The 23,233-nt window shown below is 42.2% G+C and overlaps 2 protein-coding genes across 3 annotated transcripts; both read left to right on the top strand.

The window, feature by feature from the left end:
• Nucleotides 1–7,152: 7,152 nt before the first annotated feature.
• Nucleotides 7,153–10,339, top strand: LOC115010495 (uncharacterized). The gene is made up of 2 exons (XM_029435076.1): nt 7,153–7,532; nt 8,182–10,339. The coding sequence occupies exon 2, from the start codon at nt 8,284–8,286 to the stop codon at nt 9,496–9,498; it is 1,215 nt and encodes a 404-aa protein (XP_029290936.1). The 5' UTR covers nt 7,153–7,532; nt 8,182–8,283; the 3' UTR covers nt 9,499–10,339.
• Nucleotides 10,340–13,204: 2,865 nt separating this feature from the next.
• LOC115012369 (nuclear factor interleukin-3-regulated protein-like) lies at nt 13,205–23,027 on the top strand. Of its 2 annotated transcripts, none has more exons than XM_029437961.1 (2): nt 13,205–13,561; nt 19,133–23,027. In XM_029437961.1, the coding sequence occupies exon 2, from the start codon at nt 19,658–19,660 to the stop codon at nt 21,464–21,466; it is 1,809 nt and encodes a 602-aa protein (XP_029293821.1). In that variant the 5' UTR covers nt 13,205–13,561; nt 19,133–19,657; the 3' UTR covers nt 21,467–23,027. The 2 variants fall into 2 exon arrangements, with proteins under 2 accessions (XP_029293821.1, XP_029293830.1); XM_029437970.1 differs by having other exon boundaries at nt 19,137–23,027.
• Nucleotides 23,028–23,233: the final 206 nt, after the last annotated feature.

Raw genomic sequence — 23,233 nt, forward strand, 5'->3', positions numbered from 1 at the left:
TGCTTTTGTCTCTCGCATCAAGCAGAATTTAAACTGTAAATAATCAGCATCATTCGCTCAGTTTATTAGCAAAAATGCGAGCAACATATTTATTAACATAATCTTTTATATCAACAGAAGGTATATTATTGTACAGTGTTTTTTATTCTCAAGAGAGTGCTTTGAAGTCTTTTAATAATTGTTTTCATCTTAATAATTCTAATAAAGACTGTAAAACTGTCTCAGAGTGTGACATGATTTATTCAGACAGCTGATCTTAACAATTATATTACATCATCACGTTAAACATGATTCATTGACTCAATGTTTTAAGCGCTTACTCAAAGATAAATATGTCCTGCATAAAGAAAAATAAAATGTGTATCCACTTCATCCGTCTTCAACAGGGGGTCCCCGACCCCTAGGGGGTCCACAGAGGTACTGCAGGGGGGTCGCGAAATCTTTGGTTGATTAGACAATTTGTTATATTTTTTTAATATATCTTTTTTTCCAACCAATTTTTTTCTCAAATATAAATTACTTTAAATACACATTAACACGAATCCAACATATTATAGCGAACGGATAGATGGAGGCAGAAGACGTTAACTTTCTGTCAGCAATGCACGTATACATTATTAATTTAATAGCTTAGTATTGACTGCACAATAACAGGGTAGCTATGTTTATACATGGCACTAGGCCCAGTTTAATATAAAACATAACGTTATACAATATACGTATATAGTAGGGGGTCCCTGCTCCATCTCTCCATCAGTTTGAGGGTCCTTGGCCTGAAAAACATTGAAGACCCCTGCATTAGAGTTTAAACATTTCATTTTAGTCATTCTCACAAGTAATGTCAGCCTTTGTCCTTTAGGGGGCAGTCTGTGGCAGCGGTTTCTAATCTGGGTGAGGGTGGTGTTAGGATAAAAATCTTCTTATGTAACTCAGCACTCATGGATTCATCCTGATTATGTCAACTGATGGAGGCTGTCATCACATTACGAAGTTCATCTCTCGCATGCACTTGAAGAGACATGTATAGCCTCAGGAAAAACAAACAGAACAGCAAACACAATTACACACTTGTTAAACTTGTTTAATTACACATTTGTAACACGTAGTTAAACACACAGGCACACACAGAAGTGAGTTTGAATGTTCTTGTAAGCAGAAGTTATTTTGTTTGACTTTTGTTTACATCTCAAGTGAAACATTACTTTACCTTACCATACCTTTAATGTCACATGCATAATGTCTTCTGCTACGCCCATTTCAAATGTTATCCCATTAAATGGCTGTTATCAGTTGTTTTCACTACCATTATAATGACGGGGCAAACTGTACCTACCCGTACCCTTTGAATATGTTGCCGTTTTAAACATATGATCACGTTGTGAATTGAAACAAAACTACTTTGATTGGTTTAGGAAAAGATTTTGATTTGGGTTCAAATAAGTATGTTTGTTACGTCAATTAAGTTACGTACATAAATGGACTGCATCAACGTAAGTTAGTACGTACGTCCCGTAAATGTACTTACATAAGTAAATAGAAACAAGTCTTTTGGTTTTTACAAAGGGACACGATCAGTGGTTCTCAACCTTGGGGTCGGCCAGCATATAGTGCATCTACCGCTGTATGTGCAGACAGTTTATGAGCAATCAATGTGTTTGTATGGGGCGGGGGAGGGATATTATGGGGGTGTTGGGCCTCGAAAAGGTGGAGAACCGCTGTCCTAGGTGATAGTCCTGTGTTTTCCCCCCATCCAGCCACCCTGACCTCATCCCTCCATGGACTTGGTTTCTCTTGATACGCCTTCACATCTATGTTTATATAAAAATCCCTGTACTACGTCACCTGACTTCCTCCTTTGCCCCGTCATATTTACTACGACCACTGGAGGTCGCCACCCTACAATTCTGAACCTCTATGCAGTGATCCAGTTTACCGATAAATGCCAATAAAGGTCTTTATTGAGCCAATAAAGGAGGTAGAGTAGGGCCATACCACCTGAAACTTATGCTCCCAATGACAACTGATAACGGCCTTTTAACGGGGTGATAACATTTGATTCAGGTGTCTGTGGCTCTATAGGGAGCCTTCCAAAGTCTGTTGTCTGTTGTAAAGGTCTTACAAGTTCCCCAACTTTATTAAAGTGTATCCGTGAATTGCTGGAGTACCCCTTTAATTATCTCTAACAGGTTTTGCAGCAATATATTTTAAAGGGCTGTAGCAGCTTTAATAGGATTCATTTATTTATTCCTACTTGGGCGAAAGGAATTTAGGTCGGTAAGAACATAATGGATTAAACCTGCTCATCCAAGATGGCATGATAGCAAACGAGCGAGGAAGTGAGACGAAACTGCGCACACACATCACCAACACATTAGTGCCCTAGTCATTGCAAAATATATACACATGAAGTAATCCTTATAATTATAGTGCGGCAGACATCCTCCTTGGCCATTAATAATCTGTTATCCACTGAGACTGTGCTCACATAGCAAGAATTTACACAATTACACATCAGCAGATAAACTCATATCACTTCCCTGATAGGTTACGGATGGTTATGAGGCTCCATCTGAAGCATGAGCTTATTTAAGTGCAGCGTTCTAAAGGTAATTGATTTTGAGATTTAGAGTTAACATGAGGACAGAGACAGTGTTCTGTCCTGTAGTGCCTCGATAAAGAACAAACAAACTCTTTAACAAATCCCCTTTCTACTTCCACTTTCTCATTCCTCCTTCCCTTATGTCATGTTACACTTCTGGCGAGGGTATTATGAAGGCATTATGCATTCATGGCAATATTCAAGCGTTAACATTTGGTTAAACAAGCACTGAAGTGTGAACGAGGCATGAAATATTAAGCTATGAAATGTTTTTGAGTTTCCTTTTTGTCTAAGCAGCTAGATAGATCAAAGGGGAAACTTGGTGACGAGGCCAAGGCTTAAAATCTGATAAAACAATACAATCAATACAAACAATTCCAAAAATACGATGTATTTTCATGCACTTCCTGGAAAGTGAAAACTCTGCTTTGTAGATTTGCAAATGTCCTTTTCTGTGAATCCACACTGCAAGCTGGACAATTATTAACAGAAAAGGCTCATTAAACCCACTTAATGTGATCGTCTTCTATGAGAGAAAGCATCATATTTTAAAGTATCTGAAGGAAGGTTTACTGGGGACAGATGTGAAATTGAACTCTCTCTCTTTCTTCTTTCCCTCTGTGGAGAAATGCAGGAGAATCAATTTGTATGAATAACTTTTCCCCATGGACAGGATCTGTACACATTGAAGAGAAAAACACGTTCAACTTTTTATATTAACCATATGACATGAAGACTCAACATTAAAACTACAGCTATCATGGATTTCAAAATGCCAAAAACACTTTCAGATACCTAAACATTACAGTCAACTTCCTTCAAAAATGATATAGTTTCCTCTTCCTGCGGACACAGACACACTTGTAACATCCAGAGAATGGTAACACTGTGAGAAGCTGGGACGTCTTTGACTGAGCACAGCAACTTCAGTTCAGCAAACAAACTTCTGCACACAGTCACATTGAAAAACACATTTAGACACCGTTCACTATACAATACCTTGTAGCGTTAATATTTCAGGAGTGAGCATCTGTAAAGGGATTTTCTCTGCATTATTAAACCCTGGCAGCACTGATGCCATCCTTCAAACTGAGATATCTATCCACAGTATGTATCATCTACATTTGTATTTTACAGGGGTTACACATGCATGGGCAGTGCCGAGCTGACAGCCCTCCATGTGCTGGCAGAGGTAAGGATTTCTACTTGCAGTTAAACTTGTCCAGAAGAATACGTGTCTGTTCTCACTCTCAGGAGATTCGTCACTAAGCTAATTTAATGTAACTTTGTACGGGTGTGTGGAATTAATTACGGTGCTGTTTGTTTGCGATTATGCAACCTCCCAAAATGGGAATCTTGGCCTGATGTCCAAAAGCAGGATGAGGATTAGAGTGGTGAAAGCTGCTGCAGTGCTGAGACTGCTGAGAGGGACTGTGAGTCAAAGTGGATCAAGGGATGTTAAAGGGAGGGAGGGAGAGAGAGGGGGGGGGAGAGAGGGGGCGTGGGTGAGCTGATTCCCCTGAATTGAACTTGTGCTTACACACACACCGAGAGTCAAGCAAGGCCAGTGTCCGCCCTATGCTCAGGCAGTGAATTAATTTTCTAATGAAGCTTCACATACACATTACTAGACATACTCACACATTTGCACCTGTGTACTTGTGAGTGTTTTAGAGCACATTATAAGAAGAATTTTAAATCGTGCATTACATTTAGTGTTCATGTGCATGCTCGTTGCTCCAAAGCAATACTAATGGTAAAAAACTCGATATGGTACCTTTAATTTAGATATTTTTTATTTTGGCTTCCCACAGGTTCTGAACACACCACTGAGAAAGAGACCTCACAATATTACCTGCAATAACATACATTTCTAAAAGAACAATGACTAAATGTTCACTTCAGCTAATCTAAAGTCTCTAAGAGTTCATTTTAGCATGAACTGAAACCTTTGACTCTCTTAAAGGGAGAACAACTTTTCTAAATGTATATTCTTTGTCAGTAATAGCTACTGGGTTAAACCTTCTGTGTGAATGTCAAATCAGCGTTGATGGTAAATGTAATCGATTGAAGCAATACATTCCTCCGTGCGTGCTATACTGACAGAGAAAGCTGAGCTGGCAGCTGCAAAACCTGTTGATCTTCTTGCATCCAGCGGCGTCATTTGACGTTACAGTGATGGAGTTGGATGCAAGGAAGAACTACAGGCTACTTCAGCGGGGATTTATCAGGGTAGCCGGGGGGGGGGGGGGGCGCATGCTCGAGATGACGCTCAAAAGCAGAACTTCCTTGTTCTCTTCGCTTGTACTGCAAACTACATGTTTCCAACAGCGAATATGGCATCCCAAAAATAGGAGTGCAGAGGATGTAATGCTTTCTGTCTGAGTTTTCATATATTGCACAATATTGCAGTTACATATTCCCTGATAAAGAAGCATGTCCAGTGATGGAGCCATTAATGACTGTTACAGCATCAACACAGCACAATACACGGGGTTAGGATTAGAGTCATGGAGGATCAGAGTTGATGTTGAGTCAATTCAGAGTCTGTGTGTAAAAACAAACTGTACCAGAAAGATTATGTCTGTCCACCACTTTGGTCCAGACTGAAATATCTCAACTATTGGATGGATTGATATAACATTTCATACAGGCATTCATGCTTTGCAGAAAATGAGTTCAGAGAAAAGCTTTTCTTGTTAAGATGGATATTTATTTGTAGTGTAACCCCATGCTCCAGGCAGCTGCTAGCATTTCTTGGAAAATACTTTCCAAAAAAAGAGGAAACCTTGAAAACTGGAAGCTGGAACTGAAATCAAAATGTTTAATTTATTCTAATGTGTTGGCAGGTCATTCAGCTGAACCTCGGGATAGTGGTACAGTTTTCTTTTGACAGAATTTCACCCCAAAACCCTCTGAGTCTGTGCACACCACGTCATGTCACAGCCCTGCACCAACCTGTTTTAACTGATCTGTCAAGGTCATAGAAAGAGGTGACAGTGTTGTTACTAAAGAGAGAATCTGCTTAAAGATTGAGAAGTTAACTGTTGCCTTGTTTTGGAGAAACTGGTGAGATTGACACAGAGACAGAGAGTGCTGTGTGAAGCATTTCCATGTGTAGGGAGGAAGTATCACTGTCGAGCAGATCGCTCATGGAACAATGTTCTTTTTTTCTGTGCAACCTCACCCCAACTGAACTTCCAGCACCGTGCAGTCCTCACATGCTCTCTCTGTGTATTGCATAACAGCTCTTTTTTCCATTCACACTATCCACTGGCATTCAAATGAGTCACTCGTCTCAAAGGCACTTTATGTTCTTCATCTACAAAACAGGGTTATAAAATGTATATATTAACTCCCTGGTGAAGTAACTTTTATGTTCTTACACAATGAGACTCTGAAAAAGGACTGATTAATATTACACGTCCTTCTTTGTGACAACTGTTGTGTCTGATAACCTTCTGTTGTGATGGAAATAAAAGTATAAATGTATATAGTATTATATTGTCTTTTAAGTGTTTGTAGAGAAGCAAGTGCGTGTACACAACACATTTGTCCATGTAGCCAAACCTTGGATACCTCGTTATGGGGGCACTTCTGTCCATACAGGCCTTTTTCAACTGTATGACCTCATTTAACCCAGTGATGGAATAAAACAGAAACGTGTTAGTACATGAGGTGTGTGAAATGGATTGTATTACTTTACAGTATTAAATTGCACAAAATTATTTTTTTCTTCTACCCTCAGGAAAATAACTGAAATACAACTTAAAATGTAGTGGCAGAGCCCCCATTCTTTCTTCATGAATAATATTTTCTGAGAATTCAGTACCAGTCCAACTGAGTCAACATGTTGTGTAATTTAGTATAAGCACTTGAAACCCTGACGTTTCCTCTTGTGCCATGACCAGGTCCAATTTCAATTAGTTTCTTACTTAAGTTACAATCTATTTATATTGTGTTTCTCCCTTTATTTTCCTTTATAAAGGTTTACTTATGTATCTGTTTAATTTCTAAAGATCAATGATTATTTATATTACTGTATTTTTAACTAACTAGCCATCAGCCTCAGCTGTACTTTGTGTTGAGTGCTTGTTAGCATGCATTATACCCAACATTAGCATGATGACATTAGCATTTCATGTCAGCTCCAAGCCTCTGCGATGAGCAGAGCCTCACATGACTGTGCACTCTTGTTGATTAGTGTATTTCCTGTTCACATTGCAGTTAGCCTTTTCCCCTGAAATGCATTAAGGCCATTCAAGAAGGACATCCTTGTGACATTAATTGATATACACAGAGACAGCAATAGCAAATTGTTAAAAACAAAACAAATGATCTGTTTATCGTATTGTATTCACCTGAACATTTAATTGAACTAACTACAGGTTGTCTGAGGTGAAATCCAAGGGGCCACTTGAGGACAATAACAGTCGTCCTTTTTATTGTGGAGGCTTTGATTGGCTGATTATCTGACGTCCTTTCTGACAGATAAAGTGCAGCAGCAGCAGCAGGAAAGTATCTTTACTGTCAGTTACCTGTTGACTGTTCAGTTCATGTTGGCTGCTCTGGTTTGGTTTAGGGTTGAGCTAACTGTTCCTTTTTTAAATCTCAACCTCGGTTTCTTTTTGACTGTCAATGGCGTGGCTGTACTAAAGTCACACCATACTATTTAAACGACCTGTCTGGATCGGTTGCTTCCCAGTTTTGTTGTTGTTTATTCTGCCTGGTTTGACTCGGCTGGCTTCCCGTTGGGAGGAGGAGGTGTTTGGGTGGGGTCACCCGGGGTGAGGGTCCGATCCCAGCTGAACCGATGAGCGGGGAAGAAACGACAGAGAGCTTTTTGAGGAGAAACATCCAGACGACCTGCGCAGCTCCACGTGCGTCTCTGCCCGAGGAGACTGTCATCAGAGGGTTAGCAGCTGTTTGATTTGTAAGTAAGATCTCCTTATCTATCCCGACATTTATTTATCACTGGTTCAATAGTGCTGTATCTAATATTCTTTAAGAAAGTTTCTGAATGATTTGTTTAACTTTTATCAACTCATCAGATGGAATAGCATAGACACTTCATACGACTTTTATGTAAACAATAAATTAGTTAGTGCTCAACAGTTATCTATTTAGGGTTTAATGAAAATATCTTGGTATTGATAACACTAATTGTAAATACCTGGCAAGAGGCACTGGGCAGAAAAAAGTTCAGAATAATAATTAATAATCCTCCTAATCAAACTTTTGGGAGTTTTCACATTTCTGCTCTTTTTCAGTTTGCATGGTCATTTGACCGGTAAGATATGCTAATTAAAATGTCACTGTTAAGATGTGGATAAGATGACTGTAATGAGTGAGTTTTTGTATGAAATAGGACTATTATTATGAATCTATTAATGTAGTTGTATCCCACTGTAATGTCTTTAAGTATTTATTTTATATTATACAATGTTTTATATTTAAAGTTTTTTTATTATTCGAAAGTTTTTACCAAAACATTAGGCTACAACATTCAACAGTTTGATGTGAGTTTAGTGTTTTGCAACCTGGTCACCTCTCCACACGTGTTTGTATTTTCTCTCCACTAGGTGGTGCCATTACAGCACACTTCACCCAGAACCACCAACCCTCAGTGAGTTCCTCACACACCTCCTCACACACCTCCTCACAGCTCAAATCGGTGTTTGAACATGACAGGTCAGACTGTGGGAGCCATCGCCCAGGAGCTGTCAGTGCCCTCGCTGATAGCTGTGGAGGTACTGGAGTCCAGGCCTCGTGGAAACGCCTTGTCCTTCACTGATGAGGCTGTCTCCATCCTAACCTCCACAAGCCAGCTGGCCCAAACCCTCATGAGTCACACCTTCACCCTCAAACACAAAGATAGCCTCACCAGCACCGAAGCAAAGGCTGGCAGCAGCTGCGATGAAGACAACGGCAACAATGCACGCCGCAAACGGGAGTTCATCTCTAACGAGAAGAAAGATGATGGCTATTGGGACAAGAGGAAAAAAAACAACGAGGCTGCCAAACGGTCCAGAGAGAAGCGGCGAGCCACTGACATGGTGCTGGAGAGGCGAGTGCTGGGCCTGCTGGAGGAGAACGCCCACCTGAGGGCCGAGGTGTTGGCCCTAAAGTTTCGCTTCGGCCTGCTCAAGGACCCGTCTGATGTTTCCATCCTGCCACTATCTGCACAGTTCTGTGCTCACCCAACACCCAGTAAGACACATCTCTACCAGCCTCACACTGATGGATCCTCAAACCCCAACACACCGCCCAGCACCCACCACGTCCACCCTCAGCCTCCACAGCAGGGTACCATCTATGGATCGAGGGGGGCCGGGCATATGTCAAGTCATAGTGTATCCGAGGAATCCAGTGTCTCCACCTCTTGTGGCTCAAATATGGGCAGCCCTGTGATTTTTGAGGACACACTGAGTGAGCGTGGCGGGCCTTCTCCGAGGGAGCTAGTGAAGGAGCAGCAGGGCTACGAGTTCCACACCTGTCCCCTGGAGGTCAACGAAAGTCAATATGTAAACAGACAAAACTCACCCGAGGCTTTGAGGAGCCTCCCGCACAAACTTCGCTTCAAAAGTCCCGCAGGCTGCAGCGATGGAGGGGAGATGTCTCCATCCTCTAATAGCAAACTCCGTGGACCTCCTGTAGCCACAGTGTGGCCAAACATCCAGGTGAGGAACCAGCAGCAGGCGGGTTGGGACAGTCGGACAGAGAGTCAGGCTCTTTGGTCCAGGGATGACGCCTGTGGTGGACTTGGGAGGCAGAACTCCAGTCACACCAAGCATTCGACAGAGGACGACAGTCTCAGGTCTGAGATCAGCTGTTTGTCTCAGGAAGTGGCTCAGCTCAAGAGGCTCTTCTCTCAACAGCTGCTCACCAAGATCGCTTAAAGCCTGAGCACAAGGACTTATGTTTATAGACAGATTTCACACTACATCATCAGGACAGCATGGCCCCAGTGATAACAGCTATCTCTGAAGTGACAAACCTTATTTGCAAAACCTGTTTCACTGGAAAAACTTAGTTTAGGAGCTTGTTTTTTTCTGTGATGGTCAACAGACCACTACCAGCATATTTACCTTTTTAGAATAATGCTTAATGAATGCAAAAGTGATTTCTGTGTGAGTCATCTACGAAAGATAGATGGGAAAAACATTCGGGTGATTCATTTTCTAAAATAGTGTTTATGACTTAAGAGCGGGTGGAAAAAGGTTCATATTGTGTGTTAACTTGCTTGATGGGAAAACAGCAAAAATATCAACTGACAAAACTTATTTTTTTCCACCACTTTTCACAGAGGAAAAAACTTAGAAGAATTATCCTAGCAGCAGCCTTGTTCACCTGTTATTAAGTCATAAACACAGAAGAGAAAACAATTAATATCAAACTTAAACAGTAAATAACCAGATTTCTTCTCTCAGAGCGTCCGTCGTCACCACATGTACTTTGATCGTGTTGATTTTCTGAGATTTGGAGAACTCGGTACATTTCTGGATACTTGACTGAGCAGGTCTGTCAGAAACACTGGACATGAACATGTATACGACTCAAAGCACATGTTGAGTTATGTTGAGTGTTTTTGTGATCTTTATATTTTTTTACTCTATCTGATTTATCTTATGACCGAAAGGTACATACAACTGTATATTTCATCATTGTTATTGAAGTGAAATGTACTTGGAAATATAAGATTATTTAATAAAAATGACTGGTGAATCTTTCCTGACAGTATATTTGACCTATTGTATAATTTTGAGCATACAGATTGAGATTATATAACTTGTTTTATTTGTTCTAAAGGCCAACCATGTTTTAAGAGATTAATTGTATTAATTGTTAATTGTATTGTGTAAGAGAGGTGTACGCTTTTTTAACCGGCCAGGAGAGGCAGGGGTGAAAAAAGAAAGCTGACCCAGCCGGGGCAGAGAGAGCTATGTTAGGCGTGGCACTGGAGTGCAGAGGTGCTCTGTGCAAGAGTAAGAATATGTCACAAATTTCATTTTTCAACTCATTTAAAATCATGTAAATGTCATGTATGGCCTGTACTTCCTTTAAAAAATGATTTAAAACTTGAAAAACCACATGGGTGGGGTGGGGGGCAGTGGGGTGTCGGACAGTGCCAGGGAGAGAAATGAGACTGCATGAGTCATCTCTCACGTCAGCAGTACCAAAGCTATTTTTAGCATTGAAGCAGCTGCGGTGGAGACTGATTGGACCATATGGAAGTGAAGGATACAGGTTCAGAATGCATTAACACCTGGAAAGAGGACAGCAGAAGAGCTCCTGTGAAATACATTTGGATAGCGGTGACCAGAAAAACATACACTGAATTATTATTTAGGTCTGAAAATATGATTAACTTGACTAAAGGCCATTATTCTTTATTACAGATTCCTGAATGCATCCATTTTTAGTATTCAGTCTTTTTTTATCAACACCAGGTGGTGCCAAGTGCCTTTATCCGCATGGATCACAGACTCATTCATTCATTCATTCACAGCAGTGCTACTACAGAGGTCGTCTCCTCCATTGTGCTTGTTGCTGTAGTACCACATGCTGCACACGCAGAACAAGCAAGGATTTCATTTTGTGTTGGAAGCTAAGCACTCCCACCTTCAAATGACCCATTTTTATTTAAAACTTTTTTTTTAAAAGCACAATGCAAGAATGAAGCTGGAGCTTAACACATGACATTTAAATGACCTGTACAGATTTAATGCTGACAAGTGAGGACAAACAGGTCGCACAGCTGCAGAGAACCCTCACGACAACAACAAGAGATACACATGAGATCTTTTGTCTGCAATCAGTCCCCCCCCCCCCCCCATGCCACGAGCCAGATAGGCAGGAGTGAGAGCCTTCTGGTTGCTAGGCAGGCACCACCACACCACAGTTGCCAAGGGAATGCCTGCATGCAGAGGCAGCTGAAGAGATGGAGGAGTATGTTGGGGGTTGGTGGTTAAAGCAGAGCACTGGTGGGGGAGGAGCTAGACAAGTTCAAGGCCACCATTTCCCCCAACATGGTCTACTGGTGGTGGTGTGTGTGTGAGGTTTGAGACAAAGCAGGGGGAAGGGATGAGTGAGAAAATGGGTTGGAAGTGGATGTGTGTCTGATGCTAAAACAGGGCTGACGTAACTGCTCATGAAATATAGTGGTGATGAGGACAATGGGCTTTATGGGAGCATAGAAAAGCTCACAAGCAGATGAGACATTTCCAGTAAAGATAAACAAAATGAGGAAAAGGTGGAAAGGTGAAAGCTAAAGCAAATAATATTTTACTATAGTAGAGATGGTACAGATTTATTTCATAGTCGTACTCAGTTTTATTTGCCATGGATAGTGATAGGGATTTTAGTGTTTGTTTTTGTTTTCTGTGTGTCTTTATTGGTTTTCCAAATAAAAAATAAGCAAAAAGGACAAACAATATATAATAAATAATTTAAAAAGGGTTAATAACAAAGAAAAACACACAAAAAATAAATAAGAGGGTCACATTTCTTAAGAATTCAGCTCATTGATGTGGTTTCAGTGTCGTTTTAAAATGCATTTTTACAGTTCTTCTAAAAATAAAATACTTGGTAACACGATGATTAATTATCTCCACTCTTTATTATGCTCACCTCAAAGGGTTAAACTGCAGCTGCAAAAACAACTTGGTTATCATGTTGTGATCTGAACAGACACTCATGACCTACATCCTATCCTTCTGCAGACTGTGATGACAGGGCTGACACATATTTGTACATGTTTCACACTTATTAGGGGAGAATAAGAAGCATAGTCCACTTTATGCTACTGTATACTTCTACTTCACTTCATTTTAGAGGTAAATATTGTTTTACACCACTACATGTATTTGCTTATTTAAATAAATTAGCAGATTCAGATTATTAATACAGAATATAGCAGTTTAAATACGCTCTACCTTTACCAGCTGCAACATTAAAGCCAGATGTAAATGCATTCATAATTATAGTTCAGTAATATAATACGTACAATTCAGAAATGGGCCGTTCTACATAATGAGTACTTTAAGTATATTTTGATGCTAATACTTTTGATTAAGTTACATTTTGAATGCAAGACTTTTACTTGTAACAGAGTATGTTTTACACTGCAATATTGCTACTTTTCCTTAAGTAAAAGAGTACTGCTTCCACCACTGGTAAACACAAGTTAAATCCTGATATAATGTGTCCTGTATAGTATCCACACACAGAGGCACCACACAATTATAATAGCCTAAGTAATATTTCATACAGTTTTTTGAACAATTCCTTAAACTATTGACAGTGAGTTCAAGTCCAAAGTTGTACTGGTGGTGGACAGTGGTGGAAGAAGTGAAGAAAACGAATATAGACAATAATAATTAACGGTGAGTGTTCACAGTTCAAGGACATGCTGTTGCATGCTATTATTGGACCTCTCAGTAATATGATGTCTGTGCAGCCCATGTTATAAAAAGAGACGGGATTACATGGTGGAGATAGAGATGGGGATGGAGATAGAGATGGAGGGGTGGAGAAGAGGGGGAAAAGAGAGGGACTAATAACGAGAGAGAGAGAGAGAGAGAGAGAGAGAGAGAGAGAGAGAGAGAGAGAGAGAGAGAGAGAGAGAGAGAGAGAGAACTAAAACGTGACGAGGCAGCCTAAGAGCTGTTATGCAACCGCTGACCTACTAACACATATTTCTAGAAAGGGAGCCGGAGAAACTGGAGCAAAGGGTCCGGCAGCACACAACACACAGGCAGTCCGAGCCAAGAGACAGAAACAGCATCCCGCAGACTCTCTGACTACCATTACTGACCCGAGCACCGACAGGAGACGGAGACGAAAACTTTTCCGCTTTTTGGGAGGTTTCTTCTAAAGGCACAAGAAAAGGAGGAAACGGGAGCGAGACTGCTTTTGTGTCGGGGAAGCCTGAATCTTTCCCCTCCTGCAGGACACGGAGAGGTATGTTATGACTGAGCGGAAGGCTGCTTTTCGTCTTTTGTCTTTGTCTGTTTGTATCTGTGTATATATGTTTCACTCGGTGTGTGTTAATATGTAGGTGTTTCTGCGGTGTGTTGAGGGAGGACATGATGCTTATGGCCGGTTATTGTTCACATGGCGACTCTCGGCTCTGCCGGCAGATCCGCGCGCCCGTGACTTTGAGACGTTTGCTGCCGCTTTTGTCACATAAAACACGGCACTCGCGAGACGAATGTGCTACTTTGTTGCCGGTTTTGTCGCGTTGTTTCGCTTTGTTATTTACACGAAACATGTAATGGCTTTGGTAAAACGTGGTTGGCCATTTCCCACGTTATGTGTTCAATGTCAAGGCGAGGTTATTTCCTCTACGGTGGTGTTTTCCAGGGAATGGGGGCAGCTGCTGTGCTCGGTCTGTGTTGTCTGGTTAATGCAGACACACAGGGTAGCCTACTATATTAGCTCCTGCACGTGGCATGCTGCGGATTGTATGTGAATGTCGTTCATATGTATGTCACTAGATCTCTTTAATTGCGTAAATACTAAATCGCCTTTGGATGTCGATTGATGCAATCATTAGTCTGGATTAAAGCATGGCTTTTAGGATACTTATTCATTTAAACGGTATTGCTAATGCCACATATTTTACAAATGTAGAGGAGGTAGATGTCAGCGTGGAGGTTATATAACATTTAAATAGAGATTGTATGCAAATAAATTCGTAATGTTTTAGGATATATATATATTAATATTATTAATCATTAATATAATGTGTTAATATGGTATATTTTAGAAAATACAAAATTGTCAGACTATTACAGGGTGAAAACATGCAACAGTAATCTACTAAAAATTAAATAATACTTTTTTTTCATGGTTGTTTCCTTAATTAAAACTTAATTTTCTCAAAATGAAGAGCTGTTCAAATTCAAAGAAAAGAAGAAAGAAAAGATGTCTGATTTTTTTTTTTTTTTTTTTTTTTTTAATTCAAAGTGAGTCACTGGGTGATTTCTTTTTTCTTTTTTTGTACTCATGGGGTATGTTTAGTAAAGCACAGAGCTTTGCTTTGAGGGAGTTGTAGGGTATGACATAACCAGCACACAGCAGGGAGAAGCAATAAACAGCAGCACTCTCCCGGGACAGCAAGGCCTGTAATTGATTCCCCTTCACACCACCCTGCTCTTTCTTCCCATCATTCATACCATGATTAACACCTAATCCTTATTTCTAAAGTAGATGGCTATTTTATAAATGCTTTCATCAATGACGTAACGCAGCTGCTCAATGTCTGTGCTATTTTTAACTTACTCAGTCTTTCTCCTCCATGAGAAAACATGGAACATAAAAAAAGCAGAAGTAAAGTTGAACCAGATAATCTTTTTTCTTTTTTTCTTTCTGGTGAGGTCTTTGTGTGACTTTGTTGTGAAATTAGAATAACAAGTGAACATCCAGGATGTGATGCAATGCATGGAAACCCCTGTCTGGCGAGGCCGGGCAGAGTTCTGGTGATCTGAGTCCGCCTGCTGCCAGCTGGTCTGGTTTCACAGCCGTCTGCTTTGCTCCGTTCCCAGCCAGCGCTCCGAATATAGGTCAGACCTGAATCTGGGTGAGGAGACACATGAGGAAACAGGGCACACTGTGGACTCATTCATACAGACTTTAGTAACTACAGCTACTTGTCCCACTGTTCCTACTTTAGTTCCCATTAATCAGTGTTTTTAAATAAAAAATTAAAGTAACATAAAAAAATAAATAGTGTTAAACACCAACGGACTATTATGCAAATGAATTTGTACATTTCATAACAAGGTCATGCTTATTTATTTGGAAACAAATTTTCACTCTTCACCAAATTTGTAATTTTCTCTAAAAAATGTGTCCGTAAGATCTAGTATTCTGTCACGAGTACAAGTGTAATACTTATGTTTAATGGCACTTGGCAATAGGTCTCACTGACTGACCTGGAATGTCTGGATTTCTGTCTGCTAGTTTTGTTTCTTCTTGACACAAAGCTGTGTGGCAAAATGGAGGCTCCTAGCTGGGGCCCCCTCCACGTGTGTGGTGTTGGATCACTTAAAAGATGGAGGCGGGGAAGAGGATGCCAAGCATTTTACTCACACTTGCCTCAGAGGAGGTCAGAGGTGAAGCATTCCTCCCCGAGCGGCAAGTGCCTGGGAACTACTTCAGACCTGTGGGTTTTTTTAACAGTAGCTGCAGGGAATCGTTTTAAAATTAGCCTCTGCACAAAGAGCTAATTACACATGGTACCATGTCCGGTATCTCTTTATTTTCTAGCTCAAGTCTTGGCTTTTGTTCATAGCACAACATGCACAGAGAGGGCGGTGAACGAGGAGATTGCAGGGCATTCACAGCGAGTTAACCTGTAGCTTCTGCTGCGATGTAATATGCACGCGTTACACAAGCTTTGCTCCGCAACAAGAGAAATTCAGAGCACGTACGTTACGAGCAGCCTCAGCAGCCCCTCCCCATGCAGCCCTGAGAGAGAGCCTGTTATGTGTGAATTTGGCTGCAGAGAAGGGTGTGTGCTCTGACGTCAATGCCATCTCCCTATCTCTCACTACCATAGCTCATCTGCTATTGATTCATATTGTTCTGTGCTGCATTAGGCGTCTTAAGGTTTTCTACGAACAGGGATTATTGTTGCTTGAAGATCACTGGGGCTTTCATAATCAGATGATGTATTCGAGTTTGTCTCTTTTATTCCTCCTGCTGCAGATTCTGTACAATTCCTCTCATTCCCACCAACTGAATTCCCCCTGTCACCCCATCACTCTTCTGCGTCTTCCCTCCCGCACTTCTTTCTGTCCCTCTATTTTTAGAGTGCACTCTATTACTCCCTTACTTCCCTGTCCTGGCCTCCCTCCCTTCCAGTCCTACTGACCTATTTTAATGGTGCACCGTCAAAGACAGGAGGAGTGTTTACTGCTTAGTGTCGTTTCTAGGTCAGTGGGACAGCACAGATGTATGTGCTTCCTTCCCGCCCGCCTTTGTTTGATGCTCCCTGTCACCCCCCCCCCCCCCCCTGCAAGTCTTTATTAAAATTATTCAGGGTTTGGGGAGAGAGGGAGGGGCTGACCCTACATGTTTCCACATCTGTTGGTGGTTGTGTCCAAATCCCTTTCTGCTCAGTGTTGCTTTCCTCCAGTTCTTTGAGAGAAGGAGACGGTAAAATACTTGTTTTGGCACTGAAGGGGACATTTAATTTGACGAATAGCCTGCAGCACATCTAGGCTTAGCCCCTGAGTTACAACATAACATACATGGGTAAATAAATGGTTAATTATTCAGAGCTGTAGTCAAGCTGTTTCAAAGGTCTCAATGTGGGGTTTTATAAATGTGAGATTATGTAACGGGGTCATTGACTCTGGGAGAAGAAGAGAAATGCTGTAATCAGTCTTGAGAAGACACACATTATATTAAATGGTTATGTGCCATTGACTCGATGGTGAGAAGTAAGTGGTTTCTGATTTGGGAACAAAACACAGCTGGCAGTGAAAGAATGTCAATGTGAGTCAGTTTCTTTCAACTCTCTTTGGGATGCGAGTTTGTTTTTGGGCCTCTTGCCATCTCATCATAGTTTAAATAATAGGAAAAGTCAGTTGGGTTCTCTTCATGTCTGCTTTCTCTTTGTCATGTCAAATATGGGAGCATAAATGGGATTTAGGAGCTGCTTGCTTTTTCTTCGACAAAACTCAAATTCTTCAAATTTTAACTTTGAAGCTTTCAAAATAAAACACTCAGTACTGACAGCAATATCAGCTGTAACACACTCTGATAGGACACTTTCACTTATGTATATTATATTTAATACCAACATTTACTGGGTGAAAATGGTTCAGCAAATATTCTGCAGATAGCCATTGTGCTTCAATAGCATAATGCAAAAACCTAATATTATTCCTGTACCAATAGCCTATGTTATGTTTGATTTCAATTTTCTAGTTTTGAAAGTCTGCATAAAAGTTATTGACAATTTGAAAATGACAGAACTGTGGACTAGACTGGTGAGACTGGTACATTTCTTTAGGTAACTTGGTGTCCATCAAACTGTAACTTAATACTTGGCTGCTCCGAAAAACAGTGTAAACAGGGACAAGATGATGAGTAATGATAAAATTTCATATTTGTTCTAACTCCAGTGTTGACACTAGAGGAGTCATTGTTACCCAGAGGCACAGTGACCTAGATGTGTGTGTGTGTGTGTGTGTGTGTGTGTGTGTGTGTGTGTGGTGTGTGTGTGTGTGTGTGTGTGTGTGTGTGTGGTGTGTGTGGTGTGTGTGTGTGTGTGTGTGTGTGTGTGTGTGTGTGTGTGTGTGTGTGTGTGTGTGTGTGTGTGTGTGTGTGTGTGTCATAAAAAAAAAAAATGTTTTCATGTTTGTAACGGACTCCGGGGCTCAGTGTAGTTATTAATTGACACCGCATATCAACTGTGCAATGCTGCGCAGTGAGAGAACCAGAGAAATCCGGCCAAAAACAAGTGCAGATCTACCTATTGCATAACGCTGGACTGTCGTCAACATCCGTCCGTGCTGCATTCAGCATTGTTAATAACGCAACACATGTCTGGTGGGCCAGGCATCCTGTTGAGCTACGATGTTGACACTGCATAAGGATGTTCAGCGTCGGTGTTGTGTAATTTCAGACAGTGTCACGGCTACTTAAGAAACTGAGACATTGCCGCTGTGACGGAGATCTCCCCCCCCGCGTAGATACACACATACACGATGCGTCCCATAAACCCATTTCAGCTACTCCTCAATGAGTTTGATGCACGACTTTAAATCTGCTCCCTCATGATGCATTTTATAGAATATAATGTATAAGCAGAAATTATAATTTGCACCATCTTTTTCATCATATACCGTACTACAATTGCAGTAATGTATAATGGAGCGTGATGATTCATTATATCCCCGTCCATTACACCTCCCTCAGCTCTTTATCTGTCAGTCTCTGCAGAGCTGGCACCAGGTCAGCCTGTCTTAGTCCTGTTATGTGACTATGACTGTGCCCCTCCTTACACAAGAGCTCTGCAGCAGCAGCAGCATTTACAGTATGTTTAATCCTAGCCACAGCAGTGTGTGTGTGTGTGTGTGTGTGTGATAAACAGACTGTGTATTGATCTTAGAGGTTACACACAAGGGACCTACATTAAAGCTTTGTTCTACAGTTCATGAGTCTAATTTTAACCTGACTAAAATGTAAATGTATGTCACAATGAATTGCAGTGGTTTTAACAGCAATTCTAACACTCTCTCTCTCCCTCCTCCCCCCAAAAAGAGCGAGAAAAAATCTCTCCTTCTGCGAGATTCCGTCTCCGTCCGGGTAGATCTCTATCACATAGTAGAGTCTCTCCTCTCTCTCTCCTCTCTCTCTCTCACTCTCTCCTCTCTCTCTCTCTCTCTCTCTCTCTCTCTCTCTCTCTCTCTCTCTCTCCTCTCTCTCTCTCTCTCTCTATCTCTCTCTCCTCTCTCTCTCTCTCTCTCTCTCTCTCTCTCTCCCCCTCCCTCCCTCTCCTCTCTCTCCTTAACCCAGTTAGTGGTCAGCAAACAGCAGCACTGAAGCCAGATCCCCAGGGAGCACCGAAGTAGACGGACTGACCTACATCCTCTGCAAGACACTGAGAGAAGCAGTGCAACATCCTGACAGACATCACCGCTCTGCTAAAGATTGAGGGAGATAAACTCGAAATCACCTCCAACAGGACTCCTGAGGCGTTTACAGCTGAAAGACTCGTTGCTCAAAATACAAACTTGCTTCTTTTTTCAGTTTCCTCGTTCAGAACACTAGTTCGATGTCTGAGGTTTTTGTGGAGTTCCAACTCTTTTTAATCTTCCTGGGTAATATGGACACTTGAACGTTTTGATCTTGAAAAATAAGTAACAAATCAATGAGGCTATTTCTTCAAGAAGCACAAATACCTCAAGAAGTGTTTGCAGATCCTGCGACTTAAGTCAAAGTCCTCCGTAACAAAGCAGAAGGCTCGTATAGTTTTACATTTTTTCCCTTTCCCCCTTTTCCCTTTGCTAGAGTCCCACTCTGGCCCCCAGCTGGGAAAAAATGGAAAGTCTGAGTCTACACCTATCATCCACCAGCAACAAAAATGCCATGGAGGTTGACACCTTCTCTTCCTACAGTGGCAGCATCCGATCCCCTTCTCCTGAGGGTGGAGCACGAAGCAGCCGCCAGTCTAAAGGTTCCAAGTCTAATGCGAGCTGCCGTCGCAAGCGAGAGTTCATTTCTGATGAAAAGAAAGATGCTTCCTATTGGGAAAAACGGAGGAAGAACAATGAAGCAGCCAAGCGCTCAAGGGAAAAGCGGCGCCTCAATGACATGGTGCTGGAGAACCGCGTCATGGCGCTGAATGAGGAGAATGTTCGTATAAAAACGGAGCTCCTTCAGCTCAAGTTGCGATTTGGCCTCATCAGCACGGCTACCTACATGGAGAAAAGTCAGCAGATCTCCAACAGTGCTGCTTGTGTCAACAGTAGTAGTGGAAGCACCAACGGCACCCCAAACGCCTACCTCTCAAGCAGCGGCTACTCCAGTGCATCCCAGGTGATGCTGAATTCAGACTCGTCTGAAACTGAACAGTCGAGCCACCATGGCGCGCTCCACCAGTACTCCCCCCGGGGCTCCATCTCTGACTTGTCTGATGCCTCCTCCAGAGACAGCCCAGAACCAATGGGCTACAACATAAAGACAGAGCCCACAAGTATGGGGATGTCCGGACTGGAAAGCAACGCGATGCCCAATGGTATATCAAGTGGGGCTTACAATGGCAACCACACTGCTCTGGTTTCTCCTCACCAGCAGAACGCCACGTTGGCTGAAAGTGCCATGGACTACCAGCACCACCAACAGCCGCAGCAGTGCCACATTGAGGCCTCCAGTCCTGCTCCTCAGGCCACCTCTGCGCAGAGGAGCGTCATCTTGTACCGCTCCAGCAGCGGCTGTTACCCCATGGAGACTCAGCGCCTGGAGGAGCAGCAGAACCGACCGCCGCAGCTCTCTTCCACCTCCAAGTTCCCCGACTGCTCAGTAACCATCACAGAGGTCGCTGAGAAGCTAGAGAGGACAAAGACCATGGACTCGCCTCAGTATGAATACACTGACAGTCATGCTGAGTCGACAGAGGAGCTGCAACAAAGGTACAATGCCAACGTGCAACAACAGCGTGAGAGCCATCACTACAGCTACCAGGGGCAGGAGAGCAGTCTTCAGCAAAGCCTCCAGAACCCCTTTGCCCCCGATCTGATCCGCAACACTGAGGAAGGCAAGTCCTCCTTCCCACAGCACAACGGCTACCTCAACACACTGGACGAAGAGCCCCCGGTGCTCACATATGAGGGAGGCCCCCGAGCTGGTGGCTTCTACCAGGAGAACTCCTCCGCTAAAGACACGTCATCCAGTGACGGGGACCCTCGTAGTTCTGACAAGGAGGCCTCCACAGATGACGAGTCCCCCTCCTCGTCCTCCTCAGACATCAGCAGTTACCATCAGAAGGAGGCCAGAGCTGCCGGGTCGCACGGCGAGTATCAAGCCGAGGTCAAAGCCACTGCCCTGCCCCACAAGCTCCGCCTCAAGTACAGAGCTCTGTCTAACGGGGTGGTAGGAGCGCACATGGAGGGAACAGTCAGCACCTCCATGTCGCCCTCTCCCACTTTGCCTCAGCACCCTTACTTAGCTCTGCCCAGCAACCCTCACATCACCCAGGTCAATGGGGAGAGCAAAGAGGTGGAGAATGACACTGAGTATGCGGAAGAGACCAGTTCTCTTAATGAGAGGGCTGAGGCTAAAAAGGAGGGAGGGAAAAAGGGATCCAGCAGCAGCAGCAGCAAGGGTGGGCGCAATAAGAGGCGAGATTAGGGACAAATGGGAACTTTTTTTAACCTATTTGTCGACTTCAACAGACAATAAAATAATAACTCGCATCGCTACCTTACAAGACGGAGAAGAAGCCGGTGATCTGCGTGAGGTGCAGTTAGGATGTGATTTCACCAAGTTTCACTGTGTCACCTGTTCCTCTTCCCTTTACTCTCTCCCACCGATCCCTCCGATTAAAACGATAGATCACTTAATGAGGGAGGGGACAGAATGCAACTCTCCAGATCTGGAGTCTGGGATATTTCCCCTGTGGAAAAATTCTAACTTTATTCAATATTGTAAACTGCCCTGGTGGCTGACCAGCGCTTATTGTGGCATTATGGGAACATTCCTTTGACCAAAGAATTCACATCCCTCCTTTAGCGTCGCCCTTTTTGGCAAAGAGTTACATTCGCTCTCCCTCTGACATTTGACACCTGTAACATTTGATCCTCCACCCTCTTACCATCTTCACACACAAGTCTCCTTCTTTTCTGAAGCACTTAGATTGTATATTACTGTGACATAAATTTGCATAAATGGAAAATATATTTTAAGAAGAAAAATGTGGCAAAAATAAAAAGCAGTGGGATGCTTAAGTCGTAGACTTAATAGTGATCGGTTTTGTTCTTGATGAGACGCATTGTACAGTCGCTCTTCGTCTAGAAAATGCCTCAAAGATTTCCTTTTAATATGAGCCACAACTTGTTTAACATTTTTTTTAAAAAGAAGACAAAAAAAACTAAGGTACACATTTTTTCAGATTTATGGATCAGATCCGGTGATCTGAGCTCTTTCAAATCAGTCGAGGCCAGCTATTCGCATATCAGTCAAGGCTATGCAGTCACACATTGCTGTTTGCAAAACCTGACAAGCACAAGGCAAGCGTCGCCTGCCGGCCGTTCAATGGAAGTCAATACATCTTCATTTCCAGACAAATATTGTCTAATAAATGAAATGGCTCTCGCAAAGCTGCTCTCTCTTCATAAGGTGCCTCTTTATTGTGTTGTCACTCGTCCCCACTTTGGCCAATGTCTTAACGACCCCACTCACCTCCGCACTGAGTTGTTTTAGCTACAGTAGATCATCCAGTCTGTACAAGTTTAACTGTTTCACTTCCTGGTGCCTGCCTCTGGCCACTATGTATAAATGTAAAGTCGTCTCTATCTCTTGTATACTGCTGTCATTATTTTATTATTATTTTATTAATATTGTTATTTTCTATTATATTCGGTTATTATTTTTTGGGCTATTATGTGTATTTTTCTGTCATCCTGTTGTGTCATTTTGCTCTATGCTCTTCCTGGTTGTGCTGTGTATTTACCCATGCTGCCCTTTTCCCCAGTTACCATTTGTACTCTGTGTTACCGTATAACCTTTGTTGTTTGCCAAAAGGCTTTCCAAAAAATGGATTTAAAAAAAAAGAAAAATTGAATAAGGCTTGTCCAGAAGTGATTATGTATTGCTATACTTAATGTGGATATGCAAAAATGGTTAAAAAAAACACACATTTTTGATTGTGAAAGATTGAAAATGGAGAAAAAATTAAAGGTTGTTAAATTAATTTATGTCTCTTGAACTTATTTGAGTTGCTCTTTATATACACACACACGCGCACACACACGCACACGCACACGCACACGCACACGCACGCACAGACAGACAGACACAGAGATAAAGCCTTTTCTCTAGCAGCAGACCAACTAGTTGATTCACAGTTCACACACAGCAGCATCTCAGTCTGCCAGTGCAGCTCAGTGTGAGCCGACA

This window comes from Cottoperca gobio, chromosome 1 (genome assembly GCF_900634415.1).
Source record: "Cottoperca gobio chromosome 1, fCotGob3.1, whole genome shotgun sequence".
Classification (NCBI taxonomy): domain Eukaryota; kingdom Metazoa; phylum Chordata; class Actinopteri; order Perciformes; family Bovichtidae; genus Cottoperca; species Cottoperca gobio.

Bases quoted from the DNA above. Each gene is read 5' to 3' on its own strand.
- LOC115010495 (XM_029435076.1), top strand. From the start codon at position 8,284: ATGACAGGTCAGACTGTGGGAGCCATCGCCCAGGAGCTGTCAGTGCCC.
- LOC115012369 (XM_029437961.1), top strand. From the start codon at position 19,658: ATGGAAAGTCTGAGTCTACACCTATCATCCACCAGCAACAAAAATGCC.